Source organism: Pteropus vampyrus, unplaced genomic scaffold (genome assembly GCF_000151845.1).
Source record: "Pteropus vampyrus isolate Shadow unplaced genomic scaffold, Pvam_2.0 Scaffold153, whole genome shotgun sequence".
Lineage (NCBI taxonomy): Eukaryota > Metazoa > Chordata > Mammalia > Chiroptera > Pteropodidae > Pteropus > Pteropus vampyrus.
The window spans coordinates 317,710-333,150 of NW_011888934.1; the positions used below are offsets into that span (position 1 = coordinate 317,710).

Consider the following 15,441-nt stretch of genomic DNA (forward strand, 5'->3'; position numbering starts at 1 on the left):
GCAGGTATGAGTTTTATGTGTTGGTGGAGCCAGCACTAAGATCTTAGTCACCTTTATTTACCTTTATTCACCTTTATTTACTTACGGTTTTTGGGTAAGTTTTACTGACTTAGATCTCACTCTCTTCTTCCTTAGGTTGGGAGAGTGTTGTTAGACTAGTCTAATGAGTGATAAAATGAGGTTGACTAAAATTGAAGCTCTAGTTTCTGTTCTAGCTGCAAAAAGAAATGTTTTCTTCTGTTTGTTTTCTCTTCTAATTAACAAGATAAAGAAACACTGCTTCATTCATGACCCCTTGTGAATACTACTATAGTTCTAGGTTTGTGGGGAGTGGATTTTGGGTCCCTGAAGTGGGTTCCCTATGGTGTCCACACTGTTGTTTCTTTGACAGGGCTAGTGCAGTTCCTATTATAGAGGGAGCAAATCATCTGTATCATACGGTTAGAAATTAGTCAAACTACACGTGTTAGTTTTGTATTGCTACATAACAAATGACCACAAATTTAGCAGCCAGCACACATATTGTCACAGTTTCCAGGCATCAGCAATGTGGGCACAGCTTAGCTAGGTCCTCTTTTCGGGGTCACACAAAGTACATTCAAGGACTTGTTTATATCTGGAGCTTCAGGTCCTTGTTCAGGCTCACATGGTTATTGGCAGAATTCAGTTCCTCATAGTTGTAGAACTGAGGTCTTCAACTCCTAGAAACTGTCCACACTTCCCACCACGTGGATAGTTCACATGATAGCAGCGTGTTCCTTTCAGGCCAGCAGCGGGTCTCTCTGGTGCCTGCCTAACCATGGGAGTCCCTGTACCTTTGCCTTATCCTCTTAGTTGGAAGCAGGTCTCTCTGATCCACCTCCCTGAAAGGTATCACCAGAACCGGTTTCTCCTGTGGGCCAGGTGGGAAGGATCTGTTCCAGGTCTCTCTCTTTGGCTTACAGATGGCCATCTTTTCCCTGTATCATTACATGTCCTGCCCTTTCTCCTTGTCTTTGTCCAGATTTTCTCTTCTTAAAAGGATCCCATTCATGTTGGGTTGGGACCCACACTAATGACCTCATTTTAACTTTTAATGACCTCATTAAAGGCCCTATCTCCGAACATGGCCACATTCTGATATACTAGGGGTTAGAAATTCAATTTATGAATTTTTGGGGGGGACACAGTTCAGCCAATAACAATGATCATGCATGAGGTGATCAGTTCTTAGATGAAACCTGCTAATGTCATCATAAACAACTGAGAACTCTAACGTTTTAGAGGTGTCGTTAACTTATTTGAGTGATCAGGTAGAAGAGAATGAAGAGATTAACTGTAAACTTGAGTTTTTATTTCTATTTTCCATCTTTCTTCATTGGCCCCCCCTTGTGTTCCGTGTCTTGGCTCATGTAAGACCAGATGCCTCAGATTCTGGGGTATTGGTGCCCTCTCAAGGTAGATATTTACATCTTTCTGTAGAGGGAATTCCAAGTAAGTTGCTACCTACTCTTGACAGGAAAGTAAATATACAGAATGTAAAGCTTCCCTGCACTTCAAAATCAAATAGTTTATACTTACAGTTGGCTGGTTATTGCCGAGCCTCTCCTCATTCTTCCTCTGTCAGTGAAAGCACTTTGGCGTTAAGGGCTGGAAGGCACCACTGTGAATTCATTTTCTTTTCTAACGGCATTAAAATGTACTGCTCACTCTTCTACTGTATTTATTCTTCTTCCCATAGGCATGGAAGGCAGCATACCATCATGCCTTCAAAAGTCAACTATCAGGCGAACATCTGGGCTCTGAAGGAGGAGGGCTGTACACATGTCATAGTAACCACAGCTTGTGGTTCCTTGAGGGAAGAGATTCAGCCTGGTGATATTGTCATTATTGATCAGTTCATCGACAGGTGAGCAGTCATCTAAGACACTTTAGGCGCTTATAAGATCATTCCTGTCTCAAATGGAACCTGGTTGGGGACTTGGGAGGTCGTGGGGGACAGGCCCACGGACTTGTTTTAAGCTTTTTATTATGGGAGTTCTTAAACATATACAAAATTGAATAAATAGTCATAAATGCTCAAGTTCTTAATTCTCAGCTTCAATATTGATCAGTTCACTGCAGTTTGTAACTTCAAATCATAAAGACTTAAACAAAAAACAAGTTTCCATCCCTTTTTTTCTTTTTTTGTCCTGTGGCCTCCCCAAGTGCTGGATTCTACTGATTGCATCCTAAAGTGTTATTGAGTTTGTTCCTGTCTCTTGTGTTTGCTGTAAATCGGTGGTTTGCTCTGGAAGCATGATCAGAACCAAATTCTTGGCAAGAATCCTCTGCATCATACCAAGAGGCATGTAATGTTTTCTCATGATGTAAAGATTTATAGTTGGTTTAGGAGCTGGGGATATTTTGTCATTTAATTACACAAGTAAAGTCTCTTTACCCCCCAAATTAATACTAAGCTGCCAAGAACCCGGGCTTTTTCTGACTTTAGAAGCAGTTGAAGACACCACGAGAGACAGTGGAGGGCCTCATGGGGATTCCTGCCCCTCCACATTCCTGCCCCTCCACATTCCTGCCCCATTCCTGCTGGATGTAACCAGCTCCTCCCAGGATGCTCTGGTTGGAGACAGGTGAGTGCACTCTGTACCTTGAGCCAGAGTGCCACAGAGTGCAAACTGTTTGGTGGTTCCTGCCAGAGTCCCCCATCCAGTCACCCAGACTACCCCTCAGTCATCCTGCTCATTCCATCTGCTAACTCTGAGCTTACTACACTGAATGCGTCTTCTTCCTCTTCTGTTATGGGATGAAGGTTTATTCAGCCATCACTTTTAGCACCTGACACTATATATGTATTATCTGTCTTCCCCTTTAGAATGTAAGCCATCCATCCTGTTTCCCACTTTATCCCTAACACCTACAACACTGCCTGGCCTGTAGTTGTGGAGTCTAGATTTTTTGAGTGATTGAATGAATGGTTTCCAATTAACCAGGCTGGGGCATGTACATGATTTACTATATCTTTGAATGTCTCAGTATCTCATGTCTCTTCTCTCAGAGGAGAATCAAAACTTTTTGCCTTGTATGAGTAATGCCCTACATGTGTCGTAGTGATAGGACACCTTTTCTGAGGGAGAGTGAGGCTGGAGTTTGTATTTAGGGGACATCTGGATCAAAATCTGTATGGCTGTCAAAGTCTATGTATTTAGAGGTAATAATTCAAGAAAATGATTGTGATATGGTTGTTTAAAAAAGCAAGAGTACAAAACCCCATATTCAGAATGATCTGGATTTATAAAGTATTATAGACGATACTAGAAAGAAAAGGCTGACTTCAGTGCTAAGCCTGGGATTAATTTGTTACTGAAGTGTGTACTCGAAAAGTGTCATGTTTCCCAAGTCTTTTTCTCACAGGTGGTAAATGTAGATGCTTCACGTACTGGCTCTTTCAAAAAGCAGCTGGGGCAGAAGGATGGAGAATAGAAAGAGAACAAGTGCTGCCATCAGATCTGGTTTCATTCTCTCTTGGCACTTCTTAGTTGTATAACCTTAAAATCTTCTGGTATCTGTTTCCTTTCATGTTCCATGTGGATAGCCTACCTCCTTAGCCTTGCCTTGGAATTTCAAAGTTTCTAACAAGTGCCTTTTATGGGATCTAGCATTTTTTACCTGCCCAGTACCTGGGTGCCGTTATTGTGAGTTCAGGAATGTTGTTGGCTGGAGGGGTCCATAGTTAAGATTACTTGGCAACAACAGAAGGAAAGATCTGTTAAAAGAATCACTAATGAAATCTCAAATTTCATTTTGAATGTATATTACAATAACATTTTTGGATATTTTAGGCTAGGTAAGATATTAAAGCTAATTTTACCTGTTTCTCTTTCACTTTTTAATGTGGTCACTAGAAAATTTTAAATTACATATGCGGCTTGAGTTCTGTTGCTTTTGGACAATATCTAGATGATATTGCTACTAGTTGAGCCATGTGGTTTCCATTTAACCAGGCCGGGGCATGTATGTGATTTCACTATATGTTCAGATGTCTCATTGGAGAGCAGAATCAAAACGTTTTGCCTTCTGAGTAGTGCCTTACATGTGTTGTAGTGATAGGACACTCTTACAACAAAGTAAACCTTGGTGTTGTCATCCGTCACAGAATGGAGGCTATGCTGTTTGTAGGCTAAGGTTCTCATAGCCAGACCCACAGCCTCAACTTATTCTACAGAACTGCCGTGTTCTACGAAGCTGTGCAGTGGATTATAGCCGGGGCTGCGGGGGCCCTGGATTAGGAGGTTTTACCTTGGTTCTGACCGGCCTCAGCCAAATCACTGTACCTGTGTGGCCCATGAATTCTTCTCACATTTGCCTGTTGCTATAACTGTATGAGCACATCATCTTAGCAAAAAAATACCCCTGTCCTAAAGTGATCTTTAGAGGCTAGAAGTAAGTGTTAATCTCCCTAACATCGATTTGTGATAAAGGAAGACTCAGAATATGGTATGGCTATTATTTAATAGATGATGGAACTAAAGCATGTCACTCTTTCTTCTGCCTCTGCCCAGCGTAACAGCTGTGCCGCGCATACCCTAAAAGGCCATTAAGATTTAACGGTGACAGGTGGCTCTGATTTTCATGGTGGTTTTAAAAAAACACTAGGTTTCTACTCTAAAAATGAAATAAACGCTTGAAAGAGTTTGACAAGCTGGAAGCTCTTTTAAGAAAATAAGGTCATTTTGTTCTGAAAATCATTTTTTTCTCTCATGCTATTTAACAGCTTTTGAAAAGTCAAAAGTCTAAGCATGAGAAAAGGAGAATCTTGGATATGCCTGCAGAAAGCAGAAGAACAGACAGGTCGAGGAGGCGGGTAGTGGTTCACGCAAGTGTTTCTGGGTGTGTGTAGTCAGTCCTCACATCTGTTTCTCAAATATGCAAGGAAATGCCCAAGCTAATCTTTAAAGTGAAAATCTTCCCTTTGTGTTTGGGGAAGCTGTGGAAAGCTAAATATATCTTGATCTGGAATTTACATACTAAAATATGTGTCATTTTTGTCATTGTTCCACTTTGTGGCACAGTGATGGGTTTCTTGATTCTTCTTCTCTTTGCCCTGGTTCGTGGGCTTCATGCACCTTGTACTTCACAAACCTAAAATTAAAAATAGCAATTCATACCAAGAACTTGTAGGAGGCTTGTCCATACTAAGTTTTCTCAGTACCTTCTACCTCCTGCTCTATTGGGTCAACTAATTCATCTCTTCTACCTTAGTGGAATTCCTCATTGTCAGAGGCATAAGTCATTGGACAGTTCAGGATTAAACATGGTTAAGAGTGGGCCTTGTTCCACTTCTTGACAATCATTTAACAGAACCTTTGAACTAGGAAAAAGTACACCTGACCTTTCATCTGAAGAGGAAGTTGTGAGGCTATTTATACTTTAAAAGAATCTCTAAGGGAGATGCTCCAAGGTTCCTAATTTGGGGATTCTTCTCCTGTGGTACAAACCCTTGTCTGTGCAGGGTTCACCTGGCTCTCACAGTGTCACCTGTGGGGGACTGAAGCAAGACTGAGCAGGAGAGAGGAAAAGCTCTCCTAAGGGAGCCAAAGTCGATTCTCCTTCCCAGAATCTGGGTTTGCTCTGGGAGACAGAGACAACTCAGTGGCTCTCAGCATTCCAGGAAGGCTTTTTACATTATCTGTTGGGTTTTACACCTGCTTCAGTCTCACCTTCTGACCTTCCTTCCATGTTTAACTCTTAGCCGCTATCCAGAGAGCAGCTGAGAGAGCCACCTGTCCCCTCGCTAGTTGGTTCTGCTCTACCACCTCTCTTAGTGGTAACTACTTTTTCTACAAAGGCTCTGAGGCAGCACTCCCTGCCTGCAGCATGGCAAGGGCCCCATTAGATTCTGAGACAAGACTTAAAATTTAGAAGCATGACCATTATGTTTACTTGGCCTTGGTTGCGTTTTCGTTTTTTAGCCGCTCAGCAAGAAGGCATGACCATCTCGCTGAGCCACTACCCACCATACTTTCAAAAGTTGACTTTAACAATGCATTATAAAGTAGAGAGTAGAAGCAGTTTCTAATGAGATTTTTGCCAAGGCAGGACTATTTGCCCACTAGCTTCTTTTTTCAAAGCATGAGGCGTTGCATTGTCTCTTTTTGATTTCCTTCTGTTACACACATCCTCCGTTGTTGAACCCAGTTATTGTTGAATATTTCTACAAATTTATTTGTCATGTAAGAGGCCAATTATATGGCCTTTCTTTCACCCCAGACTAACTGTCCATGACAGGCAAGGTGTATCCAGGCAGAGGATTTTAGCAATTTCCACATGACTTTTCTCCCCTTCACCATCGATCATGATTATCATTGAAAGGAGTTCAATTCACCATATTAATTATGCATGTATTAAAAGGACCAACTAGATCTGTAAACTATTTGGAAAAGTGCCCACATTATTTTAAGTTAAATTTAAAAAGAAGATGCAGACCAGATCTTAAACTGCTTCTGTCATTATCAGAACTATGTTGAAGTGAAGCTAGCAAACATATATCAGTTAGGATACGAAGATGAGAGTTTTGCTTTCTAATAGTGGCCTTTATCAGGAATGTTTTTACAGATAAGGATTTTTTATTTTTACAAGAAGAAAAATACAACCAAAAAATTAAGATTAAAGAAAGGGTGTAGTTCTCAGTGCCAAGTGTTTTCTGCAGAATGCCGTCAACATGTTGACCTGTTGTGCTTGAGGCCCCTGTTTAGGTTCTGCTTGACGAATGTAGTGGCTCTGCCCCCAGATTCCTTTGTCACTTGGTGTTCTCATCTGCTAAGTGAGGATATTGGATTGATCCCTAAGAGTTCAGATGTCCAGCGTCTGGGGAGAAGTTTTTTTTTCTCTCGGAATTGGGAGGGGGTTCTGGGACGAGCTTTTGCTGGTGATGCATGCTTACTCATCAGGAAAGTCCCGCTGTAAACACAGTGTTAAGGAATTATGTCAGTTTATTCCCCGCTCCCAAAGACACGGCCCTGCCTTGGGCGTTCTCCATGAGGTCGTGGTATGGAGTTATTCTTACCCACCCCTCAGGCATTGGCCCTGGAGGTTCAGGTGTGCCCGATGTCAGTTACATCATCAGTCTTTCAACCGTTTGGGCAGGGCATAAATTATGAATAGAAAAAGGGGTTTGTGGTTAAAAAAAATACACAGGAAGCCTTTGCTTAACTTTCTCTCATTCCTGTCAGCAGCTGTTTTAAACCCTTACTGTTCTCTCACAGCATCCTGCCTGTCTCCTCCACTTTTGGTTGAGAATGTCACCTCTTTACAAGAAAACAGCCTATTAGGCATAAACTCACCATCTTCCTCACCCTCCCCTCACCACTTTCTTGTATCTCTGTCCTCCTCTGTCACCTTCCTGCCTATAGCTGTCCTGGAAGTGGGCACAGCTACTCCCTGTAGGCAGTTAACTCTTCTTGGGTTCCACTCTGCAGCCTAGTTCTATTACCTTATGTCCTCACGGTTAATAAAAAATGGTGGTAAGCACCCAATCTTTGAGGTCCTAGTGTGTGTCAGCCTTCCTTCCTAGATAGCTAGTTTCTCTTTTTTTTTTGCTTGAGGTTCCTTTCGGTCGTATTTGTTAGTTGCTAGTAAGTGGGACCTGTGGGGTTTGAATTTGGGTTAGTCTCCAAAGCCTGTGTTCTCAGCCACCCCTCACACACAGACTTCCAGCTCTTTCCTTTCCCTCAAGACCCACACTGGCTATAAGACGGTCCCAAACATACCCCACACTTTATATTCAAGATTAAATTATCCCCCTTGGTTGTCTTCTGACCCGACACTCCCTCCTCTCCCGAGCCCCCTATTCTTTACTTGGTAAATAGCTAAGTTGGCAACCCTTAGCTTCTACCCAGTGGTCATTGCTGTGGACCTGTGTCACCCCTCCATCCAGTCATCCTCTAGTCCTGCCTGTGCACACCTTGAATCCCACCCCCTCTCTATCATCACTGCCCTTATTGGAGTCAGTTCATTACCTAACATTCTTTCACCCCAGCGTTATACTCAAAGCTGGTTTCTGTACTACCTAGAAATAGAGACAAAGATAGAGTCAGAAGCGTACTAGAAACTAAACATCTGCTACCAAATGTGGCGGCTTCTCTGAAAGTCTGATCCTCGGGGTACAGCTGAGCAGTGATGGGCACCAGCCAGCTTATACTCAGACTTCTGAGTAAATGGCATAGTCTAGGAGGAGGAATATCTTGACTCTTTATGTAGCATACCTCAGCTCTTCCTGTAATTTGATGTAATTTTTTCCTAGTTCCTTTTGTCATTCATGCTGCTGATCTTTGACATGTACTTAAAAATATATTGTCACTTTGTAGTGGTTTTTTCCCCTTGCTTTCGTTCTTTGTCTCCCTGTTTATTTCCCTCTGCCCAGTCAAAAATGTTTATTATCTGGTCACATCTGGTCACATCTGGTATTCTAAACAGGAAGTCATTATTTCTGGATAATTCTGAAGTGAAAGAAAATATCGAGCTCTTCTTACAATTTGGTGCTGTTAGGCCCTGGATAATTAACATTCATTTACCTATTGCTGGTACTGATGGTTGCAACCCTTTTTAAAAGGCAGTCTGATTCATTAAAATTTAAAATATGTATGCCTTTCCAGTCAGCCTTTCCCTTTTGCACTTTGCATTCCTAAAAAAAAGCACCCAACAATGCATTTTTCTAGACATCTGTATCAGGATTTGTGTGTATTGTTTTCTGAGTGAACAGCCTAAAGCAGTGGTTTTTCTGAGTGAACAGCCTAAAGCAGTGGTTGAACAACCGTCCTGTGGGATTTTGTGATGCTATAAATAGTATTTGTTAAAGCTACATGTGGTGACTTGGAGCGGTGTCCATGATACTTTACAGTGAAAACAAAGCAGCTTAGTTATAACACCAGTAAATGCTTTTATAGCCCTTACTATGTTCCTGGTGCTGCTAATTATCACAGCATCCCGTACACACCTCATTATCACCTTTTACAGGTGAGAAAACTGAGGCCCAAAGAAATTGTTACTTACCACCTGCGTCAGAGCTGGGATTTTTTTCTTTTTTTTTTTTTGTTCTTGTATCACTGCTCTACATTCTCTGTTTAGCAAGACCTGATGAAAAATAGAAAGAGAAAACTAGGTTACCTGTTTATTGAGCACTGTTGCCTCATTGTAATATAAATATCAATTGTTTTTTCTCCTTTCCTCTGGCACCCTAAGCAGTTAGGGGCATTCGTTAGATCAGGGAGTGGGAGGATCTTAATGATTTTGGTCCAAATTCATATCCCTTCAGTACCTTCTGGTTAATAGAACAGACTCTGTTGCCATTCGTGCCAAAACTCTCTTTACTTTCTCCACTGTTTTAAACTTTTCCTTTCCCTAAGTGCCCTTTGATCTTCTAGGATTTGACCCTTCACTTATTATATACGCGCTCTTAACAACACTGTCCATAAGTATGCGTATGCACACCCACACGAATATATGCTTAGAAATTTAGAATGTTCGTTTTTAGTTCCTTTAACCTTGAAATTAAGCAAATGCCTAAGGTATAAATATCCCTCTTTTTCTAACCCATCGGTGACTTGGCCTTAAATTTCTTTTGCCGTCTCAACACATTTATGTACTTTTTTAAAAATTAAAATTGTCTTTGTGTTCTAAGATGCTATCCAACATGCACATTTGTGTTATAAAGTGTTTAAAGAGTGAAATAAAGTAAAATGCAAATAACGTGGGAAGGCAAGTGGTGAAAAGTAAAACTCTCCTATGTTTCTGGTGGGTGTGTGCCTTGCTGCAGCCCTTAGAAGGGCATTTCGGTGAGATTTATCTTGATAATGTGCATGGCCATTGACCCAGTTTCTTTTCTGGGTTTCTTGAGAAACACATGCACAAAGGAGCTCATGCAGAGATACTGGTTGTAACATTTTTTTTAATTACCCATTCATTGTATAATGACTAAAATACTGGTATATCTATGGCATTCTGTGTAGCATTTTAAACAAATCATGCGGTTTTATATGTGCTGATACAGAAAAGTCTCGAAGATACATCATTAACTAAATCAAGCACATTGTGAAATAGTTCACATTGTATGCCATTTTTAACAAGAAAAACTGACTGTCGGAATTCTAGGAAACTTGCTGTCTTTCCTTTTAATCATATCTCAACTTTCCACATCTGTAGATGGACATCCACCGTATTCTTCCTAACAGCTACACACCGTTCTGTTGTTGGATATATGATTTATTTAAGCAGCTCTCTAAGTGGGACATGTGGGTTGTTTTCAGCTCCCCGTTATTGTTAACTGTACTTCAGTTAATGTTAGTATGTCCTGTTATCTTTGAATGAACATGCCTGTTGGATAATTGCCAGCAGTAGAACTACTGAGAGTCAAGGTGGTTGTGACAAACTTGCTATTGGGAGCCCCTCTTACCCTCAGTGCTCAGGCTTTAAGGAAAAGAGGATTGGGAGGGTGCTTTTTTTTTATTCTGATTTCTGAAAACTGAACTGTCTCTGTGCACATTATTGTTCAGATATCTTTTAAGTCACGTGAGTAGAATCAGTTCCCCTAAATTAACACCACTCATGAGCAGCCGTTGGCCCTGCTTCACTGGAGAATTGACTCATGCTTCTGCCTGCTGAGGCTTGTTGTGCACATGTGCCGTGTGTGTGGCTATATTTGCTTCTGCCGTGGGACAAGTGTTTTCCCTCAACTTGTTTACAACTTAGAATTTCCTCAAAGGAAAAATTTTAACATATGGCTCTCTCTGAGCCAATTCAAGAGTCTTGGTCCAGAAACAACCCACCAGTCTGTCTTTCTCTGGGCTTTCTTTCCCCTCTGTCTGAAAGTGCCAGTGTTCTCTCCTTGGCCTTGAACTCATTTCTCTTGCTAGTATGCAACATCATTTTGTCTCCTTCACTCTTCCAGGGGTAGTCTTTTGTTTGTGCACTAAATTTTCTTAGCACACATTCCTATTTGACAACCTTGAGCAACTTTTTGGGTACCCTTGACTTAACTGTATATGTGTCATGCTCTGAGGTTGGCAGATGTTAAGTCCATTTCTCATAAACAGTAGTTACTAGTGCTGAGCTTCATGTGTTCTCAGACGTCACCTCGACCATAGAAGGTGAGTGGTATTAATTCCCCGTTTTAAATGTGAGAAAACTGATATAAACTAATGTGCAGGGAGATCAGAGTGACTTTCCAAGGCACGCATTTGGTGAGTGAGTGGTAAAGCCAGTCAGATCAGTCAGTCCCTGAAGTCTGTTTTCCAGTGGATATCCCACACTAACAGGGAAATGAAATTAGCCGTCACCCTGCTGAGCTGGCAGGGTTTACTGATTAAAGCAAGAGTTGGGGGCAGACCTTCAGCATCAGTTTTTTGTTATTGCAGAAACCATAACTGAGTTAAGTGTATCTTAAACCACATAAGCATATATATTAGTTTCCTACTGATTCTGTAACAGATTACTACAAACTTAGTGACTTAAACAATACAAACTTAATATAATTCTGTTGAAGTCTAATATGGGTCTCAGTGGCTAAAATTGTGATGTCAGCAGGGCTGCGTTCCTTTCTGGAGGCTCAGAAGAGGATCTTGTTTCCTTACTCTTTTTTTGCCACCTGCATTCTTTGGCTTATGGCCCCTTCTGTCTTCAAAGCCGGCGATGGTGGGTTGAGTCCTCACATCTGTTCACTCTGACGTTGAGTCTTCTGTCTCCGTCTTTCACATATAAGGACTCTGGTGATGACATTGAGCCCATCCAGTTAATCCAGAATAATCTTTCCATTTTATCGTCAGCTGATTAGCAACCTTAATTCCATCTGCAGCCTTAGTTCCCCTTTGTCAGGTAAGGTAATATATTCATAGATTCTAGGCATTAGTTTGTAGATACCTTGAGGGGAAGGAGAGCCACTCTGCCTGCCACCACATGCCACTTTCACAAATCAGTAGGACAGCTGCCACTCCTAAATTCTCTTGTCCTTGGTCTAGGTTACTTTCAAGAGGTGTGTGATCCTTCCCATTCTTCTCAGCCAAAGCCGGAACACAGCTTCCTGTCAGGTCTAGCCAGTTTGACATTGTCTGAGCCGAATTTTATCCATGGACCCAGGAATAGATTTCAGTTCTGTCTCTTGACGAAAGAAAAAACAGATTCCATTAAGGGTCCCCTTTATCATGGAAAGGTGCTCACTTGGGTACTGTTGCAGACCTAGTTTCTTCCTTCAAGAAACTATCAACTATACAATGAGGGGAAGAGATTTAAGTTTGGATGGTGAACACACAATGCAGTATACAAATGATGTATTATAGAATTGTACACTTGAAACCTAGATAATTTTATTAACTAATGTCACCCCAATAAATTGAATCGGAAAAAAAAAAACGAAAGAAACTATCTGCAGGTATCTTCCACTGACCTACTCCATATAGTTGCTTCTACTGCACCTGTATCCATCTCTCATGTGATCTGAGTGAAGACCTTGTGCCAGGTGCTGGGTCATTCTCAAGGCAATAATAGTTGTAGTTCTTTGCAACAATTATTTAGCCCCAAGTACACATATTTGCCATATAAAATGGAGACATTATTGCCTCAGAGTTTATTGGGATGTAACTGCTGGAGGTTTTTGCAGCCCTGGGGATGTTACTAATACATTATGAAGAAAGTACTAAGGGAAGTTAAGTAATTTGCTCATGACCACCCAGAAGTTGAGTGGGAAGATCAAATCCAGGTAAAAAAAACTACTCTTTCTATATTTTCTCTATATCACTGAGAAAACTCAGCAGGAGGATGAACAACTACTACTATTTTGATAGAAGAGCTGTTTTGGCTAGAAATGGCCCCCTGTCATGACAAGCTCCATCAGATAACTGTCCCTGCTGTATGGGACATGGCTGAGAGTTTATTCCTGGCGTCTTGCTCAGTTGTGAAAGTTCTCGCTTCTCTAAAAACCCTAAGAGGGAGGATAGGAGCTCTTAAAATTACGCATATTTTCATCCTAGCATTTCCTTTGGGTTGTGTCCTCTACTCACCTCACTTGTGATTGTAAATTCCATTTCTCTTGATCTGAATTTCATCCATCATTGATTGTGTCTCATCATTTTGTGCTATACAGGAGTATTGCTGTTTATAGTGATTGAACTTTAGATCATTAAGCGTTCCATTGATTTTGCTGATACTTAACTTGGTTATGAAAAACACCACCACTGATTGGGCAGGCTGTGTGCAGATTGGGCAGGCTATCTGCATCTTCCTTTCGAGGACCTTGACAGTATAGTCAGTCCTGAAACCATTAGAAACATTGTTAAAGTCCTCATTTCTTCCCTGGGACTACCTGCTTCGCTTACCTCTTACAAGGTTGGGTGTCCTCAGCCACAGCTTCTCCTTTGTACTGGCTCCCAATTGTCTAGCCCAGATCTCATTTCTGAGCTGCTGTGGTTTATCTGCACTTCATGGTTGACTTAATCCTCATTACACCCTCATAAATGGGTGAATGAGTGCTACATTTTATGATTGGAAAATGGAGAATCAAAAAAAAAAAAAAAACAAGTTGATATAAGCCATATACCTAGTAGTTAAGGAGCTTTGTGTAAAGAGAAAAATGATAAATGTTCTATTACAGAAATTAAAACTGTAGTCAATAAGTATCATATGTTTGTAACATAAAGCATAAACAATACATGTTATGTCCTAAGGTAAAAGTTCAGAACAAAGAGAGGAGTGATTAGGCAAAAAAGGGATAGAAATAAAAGAGAGAGACAGATAGATAAGATGGGGATGTTAGCACATAGATGGCTATTGGGGTACAGCAGCTGTAGGTTTTTGTGACTATGTTTTCTTTAATCACGGTGTTAAGTAGAGATATTGCTAATACTTGACTCATCTAAGACTGAAACCAAGCCAGAGCTAGAGTACATGGCACCATTTTAATGGTCAGTTTTATAAGAAGAGAAAAGCCTCTGTTACACGGGCTGCTAGAACAGTCATTTGACCTATTCTTCAACCCTGTCTGGAATTGCTTCAGGGTTAAATTAGCCTTTCCTCTAAGACACACACGACAGAGCGTTGGAGGAGCACAGACAGAGTTTTCATTCCTCCACAGTACTGAGGCCTCATCTCTGAGCAAGGTGGCTTTGGTGCCAGTTAGTATCATGGTTTATTATGTGACAGGGTGCAAGTAACAGGTTAATTTTGATAGACAGACATGCCAGCTGTGTAAACTGAACTGGGGAAAACTATTTCTCACTGTTCCTCCCCACCCCACCCCCCGGAAGTAGACATTAAGTGATCTACCTTCCCCTGTTGGCTTTCCCTTGCCCTGTCCCTCCCATTCTCTCCCCTCTGTAGGAAAGATAAGGACTCTCTTTCCTGTGTTACTCATGAGTTCAAGTGTAGAACAATAAAATGGACTCAGAAGGTGGTTTATTCTGAATATTTCTGGTGAGAAATTGCTGGGTGACTTGGCACTGGGTTGATTTTAGCCTCTTTTATGTGAATTTAGAAATGTTTTGCCAAAAAATGGAACTAAGAGACTTTAGAACTAATTAAGGCAGGTAGAGGAACAAGCTAAACAAGGTAGCAGGGAGATAGATTCCTGAATGTGGATCAGGACAAAACACTGCTTTCTTGGGCCACAGGCATGAAAAATAAAATTGAGAGTGGAGAGAGTAATTACTCTCAATTTAGAAACATGAAAATCAGATACAATGTGAGGACCTTATTTAGACCTGAAGTTAACAAAGCAACGTTCTTTTCAAAAAGGATATTTGTGAGGACATCAGGGAAATTTGCGTATGGTCTATGTATTAGCTGGTACTGAGGAATTAATGTTATTTTTATCAGATGTGATAATGACATTGCAGTAGAAAATAATCCACATGTTTTGGTCCATCTGAAGTAGGGGTGAAATGACAAAGTATGGGATTTGCAACCATGGAAATGCTAACAGATAAAGCAATTTTGACAAATTTTGGAAATTGTTGAATCTAGGTGATGGATGTAAATGGAGTGCAAGTGTTTTACCCGCCCTCCTGAACCCTGAGTTGAGTTGTACCTGCAATCCAGTGTGGTTATCCTGTCACAGCCACCAGACCACAGCCAGAGAAGCCAAACACCATCTCAAAGCTGCTTTTTTTTTTTAAGTTATGTTCAGCTTGTCCAGAACTATTGATTCTGGAGTGAGGACCAGGATGTCGACCTAGATGCAGTTGGTTTCTCCAGCCCGCAGAAAATGGAGAGATGCTTTAAAACACAAATAACCGAACCTTTCACTTTATTCTCTAGAACCACCACAAGGCCTCAGACCTTCTATGATGGGAGTCATCCCTGTGCCAGAGGAGTGTGCCATATTCCAATGGCTGAGCCATTCTGTCCCAAAACAAGAGAGGTTTGTAATCTTTCTGGAATGTGCACCAAAATAAATCACGAGGGTTTGGGTGGCATTTAGAG

General features: G+C 41.2%; 1 protein-coding gene across 1 annotated transcript in view; it reads left to right on the forward strand.

The window, feature by feature from the left end:
- Positions 1-15,441, forward strand: part of MTAP (methylthioadenosine phosphorylase) — a 41,372-nt gene that overhangs the window by 10,213 nt on the left and 15,718 nt on the right. The window contains exons 3-4 of the mRNA XM_011369729.2: positions 1,563-1,888; positions 15,277-15,379. Of these exons, the coding sequence (XP_011368031.1) occupies positions 1,563-1,888; positions 15,277-15,379 (429 nt within the window). The remainder of the gene's footprint in view (positions 1-1,562; positions 1,889-15,276; positions 15,380-15,441) is intronic.